The sequence below is a fragment of the Erythrolamprus reginae genome, chromosome 3, assembly GCF_031021105.1.
Source record: "Erythrolamprus reginae isolate rEryReg1 chromosome 3, rEryReg1.hap1, whole genome shotgun sequence".
Taxonomy (NCBI): domain Eukaryota; kingdom Metazoa; phylum Chordata; class Lepidosauria; order Squamata; family Dipsadidae; genus Erythrolamprus; species Erythrolamprus reginae.
The window spans coordinates 189,275,047-189,293,462 of NC_091952.1; the positions used below are offsets into that span (position 1 = coordinate 189,275,047).

The following is an 18,416-nucleotide window of genomic DNA, read 5'->3' on the forward strand; positions in this document are numbered from 1 at the left end:
CCCAACCTTTCACGGAGGGTTTTCCACCTCTCCTCTTCCCAGTTTGCTCTCCATGTGTCCCCAACCTTTCACGGAGGGTTTTCCACCTCTCCTCTTCCCAGTTTGCTCTCCATGTGTCCTCAACCTTTCACGGAGGGTTTTCCACCTCTCCTCTTCCCAGTTTGCTCTCCATGTGTCCCCAACCTTTCACGGAGGGTTTTCCACCTCTCCTCTTCCCAGTTTGCTCTCCATGTGTCCCCAACCTTTCACGGAGGGTTTTCCACCTCTCCTCTTCCCAGTTTGCTCTCCATGTGTCCCCAACCTTTCAAGAGGTGGAAAACCCTCCGTGAAAGGTTGAGGACACATGGAGAGCAAATTGGGAAGAGGAGAGGTGGAAAACCCTCCGTGAAAGGAGTGGGACACATGGAGAGCAAACTGGGAAGAGGAGAGGTGGAAAACCCTCCGTGAAAGGTTGGGGACACATGGAGAGCAAAGTGGGAAGAGGAGAGGTGGAAAACCCTCCGTGAAAGGTTGGGGACACATGGAGAGCAAACTGGGAAGAGGAGAGGTGGAAAACCCTCTGTGAAAGGTTGAGGACACATGGAGAGCAAACTGGGAAGAGGAGAGGTGGAAAACCCTCCGTGAAAGGTTGAGGACACATGGAGAGCAAACTGGGAAGAGGAGAGGTGGAAAACCCTGTGAAAGGTTGAGGACACAGGGAGAGCAAACTGGGAAGAGGAGAGGTGGAAAACCCTCCGTGAAAGGTTGGGGACACATGGAGAGCAAACTGGGAAGAGGAGAGGTGGAAAACGCTCCGTGAAAGGTTGAGGACACATGGAGAGCAAACTGAGAAGAGGAGAGGTGGAAAACCCTCCGTGAAAGTTTGGGGACACATGGAGAGCAAACTGGGAAGAGGAGAGGTGGAAAACCCTCCGTGAAAGGTTGAGGACACATGGAGAGGAAACTGGGAAGAGGAGAGGTGGAAAACCCTGTGAATGGTTGAGGACACATGGAGAGGAAACTGGGAAGAGGAGAGGTGGAAAACCCTCCGTGAAAGGTTGGGGACACATGGAGAGCAAACTGGGAAGAGGAGAGGTGGAAAACCCTCCGTGAAAGTTTGAGGACACATGGAGAGCAAACTGGGAAGAGGAGAGGTGGAAAACCCTCCGTGAAAGGTTGGGGACACATGGAGAGCAAACTGGGAAGAGGAGAGGTGGAAAACCCTCCGTGAAAGGTTGGGGACACATGGAGAGCAAACTGGGAAGAGGAGAGGTGGAAAACCCTCCGTGAAAGGTTGGGGACACATGGAGAGCAAACTGGGAAGAGGAGAGGTGGAAAACCCTCCGTGAAAGGTTGGGGACACATGGAGAGCAAACTGGGAAGAGGAGAGGTGGAAAACCCTCCGTGAAAGGTTGGGGACACATGGAGAGCAAACTGGGAAGAGGAGAGGTGGAAAACCCTCCGTGAAAGGTTGGGGACACATGGAGAGCAAACTGGGAAGAGGAGAGGTGGAAAACCCTCGGTGAAAGGTTGGGGACACATGGAGAGCAAAGTGGGAAGAGGAGAGGTGGAAAACCCTCCGTGAAAGGTTGAGGACACATGGAGAGCAAACTGGGAAGAGGAGAGGTGGAAAACCCTTGGTGAAAGGTTGGGGACACATGGAGAGCAAAGTGGGAAGAGGAGAGGTGGAAAACCCTCCGTGAAAGGTTGGGGACACATGGAGAGCAAACTGGGAAGAGGAGAGGTGGAAAACCCTCCGTGAAAGGTTGGGGACACATGGAGAGCAAACTGGGAAGAGGAGAGGTGGAAAACCCTCCGTGAAAGGTTGGGGACACATGGAGAGCAAACTGGGAAGAGGAGAGGTGGAAAACCCTCCGTGAAAGGTTGGGGACACATGGAGAGCAAACTGGGAAGAGGAGAGGTGGAAAACCCTCCGTGAAAGTTTGAGGACACATGGAGAGCAAACTGGGAAGAGGAGAGGTGGAAAACCCTCCGTGAAAGGTTGGGGACACATGGAGAGCAAACTGGGAAGAGGAGAGGTGGAAAACCCTCCGTGAAAGGTTGGGGACACATGGAGAGCAAACTGGGAAGAGGAGAGGTGGAAAACCCTCCGTGAAAGGTTGGGGACACATGGAGAGCAAACTGGGAAGAGGAGAGGTGGAAAACCCTCCGTGAAAGGTTGGGGACACATGGAGAGCAAACTGGGAAGAGGAGAGGTGGAAAACCCTCCGTGAAAGGTTGGGGACACATGGAGAGCAAACTGGGAAGAGGAGAGGTGGAAAACCCTCCGTGAAAGGTTGGGGACACATGGAGAGCAAACTGGGAAGAGGAGAGGTGGAAAACCCTCGTGAAAGGTTGGGGACACATGGAGAGCAAACTGGGAAGAGGAGAGATGGAAAACCCTCCGTGAAAGGTTGGGGACACATGGAGAGCAAACTGGGAAGAGGAGAGGTGGAAAACCCTCCGTGAAAGGTTGGGGACACTTGGAGAGCAAACTGGGAAGAGGAGAGGTGGAAAACCCTCAGCGAGGGTTTTAAAACAGCCGCGAGGCCCACCGAAAGCTGTTTTTTTGCGGGGGTTTTTTTGGTTGCACGGATTAATTGACTTTACATTGTTTCCTATGGGAAACAATGTTTCGTCTTACGAACCTTTCGTCTTACGAACCTCCTCCTTGCACCAATTAAGTTCGTATCATGAGGTATTACTGTATTTTATCTTACAATGGATATATGTTTATCCCAGGCATGTTTAAATTCAGTTACTGTGGATTTACCAACCACGTCTGCTGGAAGTTTGTTCCAAGGATCTACTACTCTTTCAGTAAAATAATATTTTCTCATGTTGCCTTTGATCTTTCCCCCAACTAACTTTAGATTGTGTCCCCTTGTTCTTGTGTTCACTTTCCTGTTAAAAACACTTCCCTCCTGAACCCTATTTAACCCTTTAACATATTTAAATGTTTCGATCATGTCCCCCCTTTTCCTTCTGTCTTCCAGACTATACAGATTGAGTTCATTAAGTCTTTCCTGATACGTTTTATACTTAAGACCTTCCACCATTCTTGTAGCCCGTCTTTGGACCCGTTCAATTTTGTCAATATCTTTTTGTAGGTGAGGTCTCCAGAACTGAACACAGTACTCCAAATGTGGTCTCACCAGCGCTCTATATAAGGGGATCACAATCTCCCTCTTCCTGCTTGTTATACCTCTAGCTATGCAGCCAAGCATCCTACTTGCCTTTCCTACCGCCCGACCACACTGCTCACCCATTTTGAGACTGTCAGAAATCACTACCCCTAAATCCTTCTCTTCTGAAATTTTTGCTAACACAGAACTGTCAATGCAATACTCAGATTGAGGATTCCTTTTCCCCAAGTGCATTATTTTACATTTGGAAACATTAAACTGCAGTTTCCATTGCTTTGACCATTTATCTAGTAACGCTAAATCATTTACCATATTACAGACCCCTCCAGGAATATCAACCCTATTGCACACTTTAGAGTCATCGGCAAATAGGCAAACCTTCCCTACCAAACCTTCCCCTATGTCACTCACAAACATATTAAAAAGAATAGGACCCAGAACAGACCCTTGTGGCACACCGCTTGTAACCTGACTCTGCTCAGAATAACTCTCTGATGTCTATGCTTCAGCCAGCTTGAAATCCACTGAACTATCCAGGGATTAAGTCCAATCTTCACTAATTTATCTATCAGCTCTTTATGTGGAACCATATCAAAGGCTTTGCTGAAGTCCAGATAGGCAATATCCACGGCACGACCTTGATCCAACACCTTTGTGACATAGTCAAAGAACTCAATGAGATTAGTCTGACACGATTTGCCTTCAGTAAAGCCATGCTGATTTGGGTCCAATAAGTTATTGTTTTTTAGATGCTGATTTATCCTCTTTTTGAGTAGAGTCTCCATCATTTTAACTACAACTGATGTCAAGCTAGGCACAACACTGGCCATTCTCCAATCCTCAGGAACATCTCCTGTTAACAGGGATTGGTTAAACAAATCAGTCAGGGGGGTAGCAATGACAGATCTGAGTTCTTTAAGAACTCTGGGGTGGATGCCATCTGGACCCATTGCCTTATTTATCTTTAATCTTTCAAGTTCTTCTAAGACATCGGCTTCTAAGATCACTGGAGCTGGATCCGTACAGCTGGAAGCAATGCTATATCCCTCTATAGTATTATTTTGTAAGGTGTCTTTTGAGAAAACTGAACAGAAGTAGCTATTGAAATGGTCAGCAATCTCCTTATTCCCATCAATGCATGTATTATTCCCGGTACTAAGCTTTGTGATGCTGCAGTTTTTCTTCTTCCTATCACTAATATATCTGAAGAAGGTTTTATCCCCCTTCTTTACAGATTTGGCTATTTCTTCCTCTTTTGAGGCTTTAGCAGCATATATTATCTGTTTCGCCTCCTTCTGTCTCATTTTATACACCTCTCTATCAGCTATACTTCCAGACTCTTTATACCTCCTATAGGCAGCCTTTTTTTCATTGACTATAGCCCTTACATCATTGCTAAACCAAAGCGGTTTCTTCTTCCTTTTACCTTTAGTTACTTGCTTTACATAAAGTCTTGTGGCTTTTAAGATGGCCTTTTTTAATACAGTCCACTGGGTGCTCGCTCCTGCCATATTATCCCTCCCCTTTAATTCATTATTTAAATATTCCCCCATTGCATTAAAATTTGTTTTTCTGAAATCCAAATCTTTGGTTGCAGTATAGGATTGCTCACAATCAGTTTTTACATCAAACCACAAACATAGATGGTCACTGCAACCTAAATTTTCTCCCACCTTGACCTCTGAAACCCAATTCCCATTTGTAAAAACTAAATCTAGAATATTCTCCCCTCTAGTTGGTGTCTTAACTAGCTGTGCCAGAGCTGCTCCTGTAAAGGCCTCTACTATATTCTTACTTTTGCATGTAAGGGCACTGGGGATATTCCAGTCAACATCAGGCATGTTGAAATCACCCATAACCACAATATCTCCCTTTACTGCCATTAGGGTAATCTCATCCACCATTTTGTTGTCATGTTCCTCAGATTGCCCTGGAGGCCTATAGATCACCCCAATTCTAATGACAGAACCGTCTTTATTTTGCATGCAAATCCAGAGGGTCTCCAGATCTTTACATGTATTTTGAATTAGTATTGTTTTTAGACTTTCTTTAACATAAATGGCTACTCCACCTCCCCTTCTCTCTATTCTATCCTTCCTATACAGTGTATATCCTGGTATGGATATTTCCCATTCATTAGAATCCTTAAACCATGTCTCAGTTATGGCAACCAGATCCAAATTATCTCTAGATATTATGGCCATTAACTCACAGAGCTTGTTGCTCAAGCTTCGAGCATTCGTGTACATTACCCGAAGAACATTATTTTCATTATTAGTTTGCCCCTTATCATCAACAACTACATCTATTTTATTTACAGCTCCCTTTTCATAAGCTTCCAGAAACTGATTTATCCTCATTGGTCGGGGACAGAAATCCTCCACATCTGGTACATCTCTGTCCCCTTTACCTAGTTTAAATGCCTGTCCAAAAAAGTTCTGAATTCCTCACCGAGCTGATCATGTGATCAGCTTTTGGAACCTTCTGACAAGCAAAGTCAATCGGAAATTCAGATTCACTTAACAACCATGTTACTAACTTAACAAATGAAATAATTTCATTTCACAACTGTGGCAAGAAAGATTGTAGAATGGGTCAAACTCACTTAACATGTTTCACTTAGCAACATAAATTTTGGACTCGATTGCAGTCATAACTCGAGGACTACATGTCTGCAATTCCAATCTGCCTGAATATCTGTTTGCTAGAATCTATACTAGCTGATCGTGCATGGGTCTCTTTCTATCATGAGTGCAAACACTTTTTTTTTTGCAAAAAATCTGCACCTGGAAACAGTAATGAGGCTAAAGAGAATGGGGGAAAGAACTCTATTTTTAAAATGTTTTTGTTTGGGAGGGAATAATTTTAAAATGTGCATTAAACAGCTGCTGGTCTATCCTAAAATTTGTGGGGGTAGTCTTCTGGACCCTGTAAAAAAGATAGGTGACATACCAGATTGTTGTGGTTAGCTCTGGCCCAGCTCCTGCCCCAAGGACTGTGGATGTGGGGGAGACATCCACATGCTGCAGGCCTGTTTCCCCCCCCCCCCTGGAATCTGCTGATGAAGGCTCCTCTGACCAAGAAGACATGAGTGACAGGGAGGAGGAGAGTGTGGCAGACAGCTCAGAAGGAGATCAATTATCTAGCTCCTCCTTGGATTCATAACAAGAGTTAATGATACAGCTACGCGTGCGGAGAGCGATGCATAAGCAACAACTGAGAGATTATTTTAAAAGAAAATGAGGCCACCTGTGGTTGGGTGGGGCTGTGGTCATTAGTGAGGCTGCTATAAATAGCAGCCTGTGGGTTTGGCCATTGTGGAGGATTATCTGATCGTTGTGTTTCGTGACTGCTTTACTGACTTTGACCTTTTGTGTGCTGATTTCCCCCCGCTTTGATACTAAACCAGGGCAAAGTGTGTTTCACTTTGTGAAAGAAGAAGGACTGTGAATGGCCTCACAGCTGCAAGCTAAGTATCACAGAACAGATAAGGGACTTGTACAAATTACCAGTTTGTTTGGAGACAAGTGCTCTTTGCTATACCAAAAGAGGGCTTAGTTTAAGTGAATTTTCATTATAAAGAACATTGTTTTGAATTTTCAAACGTGTGTGTGTCTGAAATTTGTACCTGTGAATTTTTGGGAGGAGTCTACCAGAGAGCCCGACAGAACACCGGATGTTTTTAATTTTAAAAAAAGCAATCACACAAAAACGATCAGTTTGGATACAAATTTGGCTTCAAGTGAACGATCTGAGTAAACTCCATATGTTGTATAAGAAAAACAATCTTATCTAGATCAGAAAAGGACAGGCAGTCTTCTTTGGGACCAGGCCTGAAAGAAAACCCCAAATCTTCAGAAATTCACTCTTCAAAATCTACTCTTCTAAACAGTTCCAAGGACCCATGGCAGAAGGAAAATATACAACTAGCATGAAAAATGAAAGAATTGAAGAGATAGTAGTAAAGAGTCCTTAAAGCACAAAGTCAATCCTCCCCCATTGTCAAGCATCTGTCAGACAAGAAAAGCACTCTGGTGGATATCAATTCACCTGATGCCTGGAAGATGAGGGGAGTGGGGAGGCTTATTAAGCTGGCCAAGATTCCTAAACTGCATGTGAAGATCGGCTGTCTTGCCCTTGAATCAAGGGTCTGTGACAGGTGATAAAAGTAAATCTTGAACCAGGAGATGTTTTGTGTCAACTCCCTAGACAGTTTGTATTGCAGCAGGGAATTATTTAAGCCATTTAGACCACTTTTGATACCTATCCCCTTCAAGCCTGTCTATAATTTGCTTCGGTACTCTGTGTACAAGGACAGCTGTGTCAAAGAACACAAAACACAAAATGGTGTTCTGAAGCAGGGCGCAGCAAACAAAAGGAAAAGAAAGCGGTTTGTGTGGGGTGGGGGTGGAAGAGCCATGACATCAGCCTGAGTACACTGAATCCGGTGGAAGGTACATCGTACTGATTTTGGGGAAGAAAGCAGGAGGAATAGGTAATTTTTCTCTGAAATAATCATCTTTGATTGTTTCTGCCACAGAGGCGGATAAATGCCAAAAAGACAGATCCTTCTGTCTCCAAGATACTGTCCTATATAGTATGGAGTTAATAGCAAAGTAATAACAAGCCTCTGATTGTGACATAAACATAAACTTAGGCCAGCTGGATGTAGACTCCGTGATCTATAACCTGTAAATGCCTGCATTTAGATACTTTGCCAGGGTGGGATAAACAGATAAATGCCAAATTGAATTGACAATTCACTGTATAAAATTGACAATTCACTGTATAAAATCAATTATTTTAGTTAGAAGGAAAGAAATATTTCCATATTTAGGCAAAATAAATAATATTGTCTCAGTGGATACATAAAGTAACTAGGTTCTCTATAGCAGGGTTCCCCGGTTCGTGGCCTGGCACTGGGCCGCACAAATAAGCGAAGCCCCACCCATGGGATAGAGGTAGCACACAAAACCACACCCCCTGTGGGGGGAAAAAACCTCTCTCCATGGAACCGGTACCCGGTACCCAAAAGGTTGGAGGCCACTGCTCTATAGAACATGAATTGGGGCAGCATGGATTCTTTCCTTCTTGCCTTTCGTAAGCTCCTTAAAACCCACCTCTGTTGTCAGGCATGAGATATTCTTTTCCCCTAGGCTTCTACAATTTATGTATGGTATGTTTGTATGTATGATTGGTTTTTAAAATAAGGGTTTTTAGCTGTTTTAGTATTGGATTGTCGCATGTTGTTTTTACCACTGTTGTTAGCCGCCCCGAGTCTACGGACAAATAGATAGATAGATAGATAGATAGATAGATAGATAGATAGATAGATAGATAGATAGATAGATAGATAGATAGATAGATAGATAAATCCAGGAGAAACAGATGCATTTTCCCTAAGTTCCATGGACGATGGCTGATTTCACATACTATGCAACCCCCAAACATAGTTTATTTTTGGTTTCGTATCATGTGAAAAGTAAACCACTGTGGTTTGTAAAGCACTATTGACTAAGCTAAACTACTTTGCATGTGGTGTGAATCAAGTCACTTGTGATTTTCTTAGCAACTAATGGCATAATAGACATCAATCTAATCATTGATAAGGCAACTTCAAGTCAACTTGTGATATGGACATACAGATTACCTCGCAGGTTTGCCAAGGGATTTAATTTAAAGTTCTACACAACAATATGTGATTATGACTACGATGAACACTACCAGCAGACACAAATGAAAGCAGAAAAAACCCTCAGTATTCCAATAAAAGACTAACCTTGTTGAAAAGTTGGCTGTTCAAAATTCAGAACAAAACAGAATACTGTAAAAGTGAGCGAATATGACTATCATTATGAATAATATGAATATCCACTTAATCTGATACTATGAGAAGAATATATGTACATTAGAAGAGAATTAAGGTCATTGCTGCACTGAGGGAAAAATCATTTGAGACACTTGTCTAGTTTATTCTGTGTATCATCCAGTGGGGCATTCATTCAATCGACAGACTTCTTTTAACTGAGTGTACATACAGGGTAATAGCCACAAGCATGTTTTCTACTCATGGTAGGTATCTATAAGACACATAACATTTTGTTATAAAGTAGACAAGTCATTTTACTTTTGTACAGAAATTACAATGTGTGGAATATCCTTCAAATGGAGGGGACGACGACGACTGCAGACCAGTGTTCCCTCTAATTTTTTTTTGGGGGGGGGGGGGGCGGAAAAGTATAGTGTCTGAGCGGCAGTCCCTTTGAAACTGGGCGGCACAGAAATAATAAATAAATAAATAAACAAACAAACAAACAAATAAATAAATAAAAAACCCACCCTGTTTTGCCTCAGAGAATTTCAAAATAAAATACTGTACTGTGTGTCTATAACAGTGAGCTCATAATAGGGCAACTCTATCAATATCAAAATGCCACTTAAATAGTTGAGCTAGTTTCAAACTAGATTTTGATTTTCTTTCTCTCTTCCTTACTCCCATTCTTTTTCTTTTTCTTTTCCTTCCTCTCTTTTTTCTATCTGTTTCTCTCTCTTCTTCTCTTCCTCTCTCTCTCCTTCCGTCTCACTCTTTCCCTCTCGGCTTCTGGGCAGGTTTGGAAAACTCTGAGTTGATGATGATTTTTAAGTGAGCTATTGCTCACTGCTCAGCTTAGAGGGAACTATGCTGCAGACTGTAAAATATCTAGAATATCACTAACCATTCTTTTCCCGGTATTATAATTACTGGAAAAGTTCCCAAACTGGGAAACCTGGATTTTAATAACAATGGCATTTTTAGCTTGCAACCCAAAAAACAAAATTGTACAAATGGCAGCTGCATGATACGAGTTTCAGAAAGAGGGTAGGTTTAATATATATCACACTCATTGTGTCTTCCAATCTTGTGATTTCTATATCTCATAGTTTCAAAAGGCTTACCCATAATTTGAACAACTGAGGTTAATAATACAAGGGCTTTTTGTCAATCCAGCTAACTGAAAAACTTTATCACATTTCACAGCCTGCCAAGAAACTGACCTTTATATGCCGGTACATACATTTTTAAACATTTTATAGCTGAAGTCCAAATAAAAGGAGTTATCTCTGTCAGCCAATGATAATCTAGAAAGCCTCTAAGAACTGCCACTTCTAATTTCACAATTGAGGTGGCACAGGGAACAATACAATTTGTAGAACAACATGCAAATTTCATTAAATTATGGTAATTATGCATTGGCAAGCAATGCAAATTAGATATGGCGCTCCAGTACATATATTGCTATTTCTATACACTATAGACGGATGGATAAAAATGGCTACCTATTGTTAATATTTTGACATGCAGTTAATACTAGATGCAGTAGTAGGTTGCTACTGATATTTATTTATTTATTTATTTATTTATTTATTTATTTATTTATTTATTTATTTATTTTTATTTTATTTTATTTTATTTTATTTTATTTTATTTGTATGCCGCCCCTCTCCGGAGACTCGGGGCGGCTAACAGCAAAAATAAAGCAGTGTACAATAGTAGTCTGATGTTAGAAATAATTAAAAGCCCATTAATATATATATTTTTAAAATGGTAAAGGACAGCGCATTGGTAACGCACGGTGCACTGAGCACGCACCTTCACTTCTCTTGTGAGTGCGTAAATGCATCCCTGGACATTTTTGCTTTGTACGCATGCACAGAAGCAAAATGTTTTGAGAGGACGCGCATGCACATGAGATTTCGATTTTTTTTTGCTTCTGCGCATGTGTGGAAGTAAAAAAAATCACTGACATTTCACATACGCTTGCATCCCCTTGCAAGATTTCAGTGCATTTTTGCTTCCTGCGCATGCACAGAAGCAAAACATGCTGGGACATACGTGCGTGCAGGCAAGAGAACTGAAGCTGCACGCAGCACACCAGTAGCGGCAGTAAATGGCAATCCGCACCTGGATACATGGTATGGGTGTACACTGATTCAGACATGCATGTCCATTACTGGAATACTGCAATTACTGTGAATAAGAAGTACATGATAATCATAGCATCACTGGTTGAATTTGCAAGTCATCTTAAACACGACATTAATCAAAGGGCTAAATTCAAACCTTTATGCCTCTTCTCAAGTGATGTGAACAAGATCTAACTTGACAAACCAGGCTGCTGCTACGCTTACCAGCTATCTAAATAGTGTGCTTAAAGAAGGAAAATACTGCATTCATACATATACAGTATTGCAATTCCTTGCAGTAACAAACAAGGACTCCATTATTGAGCAAATAAATGGGCAGATGCAAAAAAATGTTAACTGTAAATTATGGGATGTTATTACAATTGAAGCCCATTTTCACTATTCAGAGTACAGGTAGTCCTTGACTTAAAACATTTCACTTAGTGACGTGTGTCAAAGTTACAACAGTTTCAGAGATACAACAGCACTGGAAAAAAAAGATTCATGGCCATTTGTTGCACTCACGACACATGTTGAAGCATCCCATTAGTCGCATGATTTACATCTGGATGCTTGACAACTGACTCACATTTATGACGGTTGCAGTGGAAATTGGGTTCACGCAATCCCCTTTTGCAACTTCTGACAAGCAAAGTCAATGGGGAAATCAGATTCATTTAACAGCCATATGACTATAACTTGTTGCGTATATCCTAAGATTTTTATTAATATTGCTTCTTCATTGCTTATTTCACCCCTATGACAATCATTAAGTGTTGTACCACATGATTCTTGACAAATGTATATTTTATTTTATGTACGTTGAGAGCATATGCACCAAGACAAATTCCTTGTGTGTCCAATCACACTTGGCCAATAAAATTCTATTCTATTCTAATTTAGTAACTGCAGTGATTCACTTATTAAATGTGGCAAGAAAAATCATAAAATGGGGCAAGACTCACTTAACAAATTTCTCACTTAGCAACATAAATTTTGGGCTCATTTGTGATCCTAACTCGAGGACTACCTGTCTGCAATTTCAATCTGCCTAAATATCTGTTTGCTAGAATTTACACTACCTGTCCATGCTTTTAATGATGTATGGGTCTCTTTCTATCATGAGATGAGGACTACCTGTATAAGCATTAAGCATGAAGCTGAAACAGGATTCCACTTTGTAATTGACTTCCCAAGGTTGATGGGAAAATTTGAAACCCTCAATAAGATAAACAACTAACTCATAATGTGAACTTCCATGGTTATAATTTTTATAATACTTGTTTGAACAGTACTCATGTTCTAAAAAGTCTATAAGTCAGAGAACTAAAGTCTTCTTCCCTTTATGTGACTGTTGTTCTTATCTTGCCCCGTGATCCAAGATTCTAGTATCATGAAAAGTCCATTTATTTATTTTTAATGCAAGACAATATTTTATACATCCTAGTATGTTTTTTCTAAGATAAAATACCATAAAGATTGTAGAATGCAGTTGCGAGAGCAATCATGGGCTTTTCCAAATATGCCCATGTTACTCCAACACTCCGCAGTCTGCATTGGTTGCCGATCAGTTTCCGGTCACAATTCAAAGTGTTGGTTATGACCTATAAAGCCCTTCATGGCACCGGACCAGGAAATCTGCAAGACCGCCTTCTGCCGCACGAATCCCAGTGACGGGTCAGGTCCCACAGAGTTGGTCTTCTCCGGGTCCCGTCAACTAAACAATGTCGTCTGGAGGGACCCAGGGGAAGAGCCTTCTCTGTGGCGGCCCCGACCCTCTGGAATCAGCTCCCTCCAGAAATTAGAACTGCCCCTACCCTCCTTGCCTTTTGTAAACTCCTTAAAACCTACCTCTGTCGTCAAGCGTGGGGGAACTGAGACATCTCCCCCTGCCTATGTAGTTTTAGTGCATGATATGACTGTATGTATGTTTTTTATATTGGGGTTCCTTGCTTTTAGATTTTAAATGTACAAGTGTTATTTTAGATTTTGAATTATTAGATTTGTCAATGTATATTGTTTTTGTCATTGCTGTGAGCCGCCCCGAGTCTGCGGCATACAAATCTAACTATTATTATTATTATTATTATTATTATTATTATTATTATTATTAATAATAATAATAATAACAATAATAATAATAATAATTTTTTAACAGAAGATTTCCTCTAGCTTCTTGACTGTTTCCTTTCCAACTTTGCACTACCTTTTTTGGGAGGAATGATCAAAAACGTTCACAGAATTTCATTGATGTGCAGTAACTATAATTTTATAAATTCTTTAGCAAATTGAGTGGATTTTTAAAATTATTCTTCTTTTCAAAAATTCGCCCCTGAAGCTGACTTCTTTTCAACCAAGTCAACTGTTTTATCACAATCCAGCATCATTTTTGGTCAATTGCATCTACTGAAACCCAATCAGTATATAAGTGAAGAGAGGATATTTTGCCTTCATAAGCAATTTTACAGTTGCTTCTACTGAATACCATTTTCTTTCTATTTCTCCAGTTTCAGAGATCCTTCAAGGGCTCTTCACCACTTTCCTTTTTGGTTTTCCTTCCTAAGATAAATTGATGTTGCAAACAAAGTAAATCCATCACTGTTCTTCCTAATAATTTAAGAATAACTTTAAGTATAGTACTGGTTTATACTCTCCTTTTGTGAAAACAATTCTTTTGTTTCTCCTCTCTGCTTTCTATCATTTAACCAGTTATTGGTTCATAAAAGATTTCATCATTTTCTCTCATTATTTCAGATGTGGCTCAAATATCTCTGGTGCAGGTCTTTGTCAAGATGAGGGGTTTTTTTTGTTTGTTTGTTTAAAAACAGTCCAAGAAAACAATGTCAACCAAATCAGCCTTACATAGCGGCTTGCTGACATTCCAAAAGATCTATAAAAGATTACTGAGGCAAAACTTCTCTCTACAGAAGCCATGCTGATTCAGCAATATCTGTCCTTCTACATACTTGGCACTTCTATCTTTAACAACAATTCCATCTTTCTACCAATTTATTCAGTAAGAAGTTAAAATAACTAGCTGTAACTTCCTGGAATCCTTTTTTGAAAAAATGGTGTTACATATGGGACTACTCCAGTCCTCTAGTTTAGAAGCCACTCTCAGAACACATTAACTGAATTTTAGTGTTTTTATGGCTTTAGTCAAATACATGCCACTGGATATTCTACACAACATACCTGGTGTTCTGTCGGGCTCTCTGGTAGAATCCTCCCAAAAATTCACAGGTACAAATTTCAGACACACACACGTTTGAAAATTCAAAACAATGTTCTTTATAATGAAAATTCACTTAAACTAAGCCCTCTTTTGGTATAGCAAAGAGCACTCATCTCCAAACAAACTGGTAATTTATACAAGTCCCTTATCAGTCCTGTGATACTTAGCTTGCAGCTGTGAGGCAATTCACAGTCCTTCTTTCACAGATGAAACACACTTTGCTCTGGTTTAGTTTCCAAGCAGGGAAAAATCAGCACACAACATGTCAGTAAAGCAGTCATGAAACACAACGATAAGATAATCCTCCACAATGGCCAAACCTACAGGCTGCTCTTTATAGCAGCCTCACTAATTACCACAGCCCCACCCAACCATAGGTGGCCTCATTTTCTTTGATAATAATCTCTCAGTTGTTGTTGCCTATGCATCGCTCTCTGCATGCGTGGCTGTATCATTAACTCTTGTTCTGAATCCAAGGAGGAGCTAGATAATTGATCTCCTTCTGAGCTGTCTGCCACACTCTCCTCCTCCCTGTCACTCATGTCTTCTTGATCAGAGGAGCCTTCATCTTCAGATTCCATGGGGGGGGGGGCAAACTAGGCCTGCAGCATGTGGATGTCTCCCCCACATCCACAGTCCTTGGGGCAGGAGCTGGGCCAGAGCTAACCACAACACCTGGTATCCTATGTGCCTTGAAAGAATGACTCAGGAGAAAATGTTCCACCTAAGTGCCTCAAATTCCTAATAGGCAGGTCATGAATTACAGACACCTGCTTTAAGATACCTCATTATCTTAAGGAAAAAGAGCAAGTTCCTTTAAAAACCCATTCAATATAGACCCTGAGCATATCAATTTGTAAAGACAAAATGAGCAGTCAAAGGATACACCCCTTGGATTGTAAAGTGCTATATGATTTCTTTTATTCTGCATCCTAGATGACAGTTCTTTGCAAGCAGAAAACATACTGAAGGATAAAAAAAATTAACTGACCTGTGTGCTGCCTCCGATGTTTGGTGAGGGCATGACGTGTCCCACCAGCAAAGCCACAAAGGTCACACAGGAATGACTTCTCGCCTGTTGCAATAATAAACAGATGAGGGACTGCAGAGGTCACAGATCATTAAAACATATCTATCAAGGCTTTCAGGGTTACTAATTCCTCCAATCAAATGTTTCCATGTAAATATGTCAAATGGGAATGAAATTACCACTGCGGTTTATTGACTGTGATAAAATCTGAAAAGCACCACTGAACATAATTACATACTTGTCAGACCCATAAAAATTAGCTTTATTATCAATGGAATGGTTTTGTACAACTTCATTTCTGTTAGATGTCTTCCAGATGGGGCTGCTTTATGCACTTGAACAGTTTTTATGCATATCCTGATTTTTTACAATTCCCATACATCTGGCCTTTCTGTGCTTTGGAAAGGCTGCCTAGAAATGTTAATATATAGTTATTGGGCATATGTGTGAGTGAGATTGTGTGTGCCATATCTCCTTAAATAAAAATACACACACTCTCTCTCTCTCTCTCTCTCTCTCTCTCTGTGTGTGTGTGTGTGTGTGGCTTTACAAAAGAAATAAGTTGAACAAATTTTAATTGACTTAATCGCATTCTTTTTTCAAAAACCTCCCAGTAATTTATACAAATTAAATTATTTCCTGAAAAGAAAATAGGCAACAATAAAGGCTTACATTATTCTGTACCAATGGCAGCTAAGTGCTGCTTATGATTCTAAAACTTTCATAATAAAGAAAAAAAAACAAGTCTAGGGATTACTTCAGAAATTGAAATAGTACTTACATTATTCATATTAAAGATTTGTCTTTATTTTAAGCCATTAAAAGATAGTTTTGGCAAGGTTGCTACTTGTTAAAAGTGTGTAAATGTGCACTTATAAAGTATTTTTATTCCAGATAAAATTTTGCCTTTCGCAGCTTATAAATGCAGTATATCATTCCGCAGTAGCATTTTTAGTCAGTAAAGCCCAGGCATGTGAAGCATATTCATCCCACATGGCCAACGAAGAATGGTATTATAGAATAATAATGCTAACCTTGGAGAGAGCCAGTGAAATTATAAAACAGCTTTAAACAGCGTTAACACACAAATGAGTCATTTGGCTCATTTGGAAACAAATTTTACCCTCCCACCCATGCACCAATGGAAGAGAATTAAAGGAACTGGGAAAGTATTTCAAATAAATGGCAGAATTGCTTTTATACAGGCAAGGAGGATTTATGGCATGGGAATTAAGAGGCTTGTTTCCAAATTCCTATTGTTGTTTTTTTTTAAATAGACATCTGCTTTCATGTTCCTTATGAAGGTACATTCTCTACAGCAGTGTTTCCCAACCTTGGCAACTTGAAGATATTTGGCCTTCAACTCCCAGAATTCCCCAGCCAGCGAATGCTGGCTAGGGAATTCTGGGAGTTGAAATCCAGATATCTTCAAGTTGCCAAGGTTGGGAAACACTGCTCTACAGCCCGTTAAGCATATATATATGAAGGGATTGGATATTGTAGCCTAGAGGATAATTCTCTGCCTTCAAGGCAAAGGTTGCAGGTTCAAGTCCCAGTGGGTATGGCTAGTTGATGAGGCCCAAATAAGGCCGAAATAGATCTATCCTAGTCTCCCTTAATTTTCAAATTCAGCAAAAAAACATGTGACACATACAAATAGAATTGTCGGCTATCAATAAAATTAACTGCCTTGGAAATGGTCCTGGGTTGGGCCGAGAGGCAAATAAGGAGCTGTGATGTTCCTCCAATACACCCGGGTGATTTGACACAAAAATATGTAACCTTTCCCTGGTGCAGAGCTGATGGGATTGGATACTGTAGCCTAGAGGATAATTCTCTGCCTTACAAGGCAAAGGTTGCAGGTTCAAGTCCCAGTGGGTTGATGAGGCCAAAATAAGTCCAAAATAGATCTATCCTAGTCTCCCTTAATTTTCAAATTCAGCAAAAAAACATGTGACATATATATGTATGTATGTATGTATGTATATGTATGTATATATATATATGTATGCATGTATATATTGTATGTTGCCATTTTCATTCGCTGATATTTATTATTTATTTATTTATTTATTTATTGGATTTGTATGCCGCCCCTCTCCAGAGACTCGGGGCGGCTAACAGCGACAATAAAACAGTGTACAATAGTAATTTGGTATTGATGATTAAAAATCAATTAATATAAAAACCAAACATACATACATACATACCATGCATAGAATTGTAAAGGCCTAGGGGGAAAGAGGATCTCAATTCCCCCATGCCTGGTGGCAGAGGTGGGTTTTAAGTTGTTTACGAAAGGCAAGGAGGGTGGGGGCCGTTCTAATCTCTGGGGGGAGTTGGTTCCAGAGGGCTGGGGCCGCCACAGATAAGGCTCTTCCCCTGGGTCCCGCCAGGCGACATTGCTTAGTTGACGGGACCCGGAGAAGATCCACTGTGTGGGACCTAACTGGTCGCTGGGATTCATGCATTAGAAGGCGGTCCCTTATCTTCAAGACTTAGAGGCATGGCAGTTAATACTGGCTTGAAAGACACTGTCAGTTAAGGATGACCATCTTTTCACCAAAACTTTAGCCTTCCCATCCCTCAGGCCAAGCTGCCCATCTTGTCCAGTTCTATTGCTTCTAAAATCTTGTCCCCAAACACATTTAATCTTTCTACTAATTTTGTATGTGAACATACTTTGCAGTTTTTTATTTAAGCCCTCTATCTTTAAGTCGGTCCCAATTCCTAGACTGCTAAATGCTGTGACTTCCCACTCTGCTTTGAAGGCTAAATACATCAAAGGGTATATTCCTTGTAGCTATCAGCGAGGCTGTGAAATAGTTTGTGTCTGAATAATCAGTTGCCGGGACCACCACAATGGTGGAGAAATGCTGTCTTTGTGTCTTGTTCATGAGATTCTTGAGGGTTACTGGCGGTCCAGTACATGAACTATAAATGCTATATTAGATGGGCATCTGTTTGATTCAGGGGGGCTCTCAGATTTGCTATTTCTTTATGTTTCCCCCCCCCACCCCCACCAAGCCTTTCTGTCATGAAGCCCGATGTCTTCTCTTCGGTCCCTGTTGCATCTCAGTAG

The 18,416-nt window shown here is 40.8% G+C and overlaps 1 protein-coding gene across 1 annotated transcript in view; it reads right to left on the bottom strand.

The window, feature by feature from the left end:
- The window catches only part of ZNF407 (zinc finger protein 407), a 412,594-nt gene that overhangs the window by 148,300 nt on the left and 245,878 nt on the right, over window positions 1–18,416 (bottom strand). Inside the window, exon 6 of the mRNA XM_070747444.1 lies at window positions 15,296–15,379. Coding sequence (XP_070603545.1) covers window positions 15,296–15,379 — 84 coding nt within the window. The remainder of the gene's footprint in view (window positions 1–15,295; window positions 15,380–18,416) is intronic.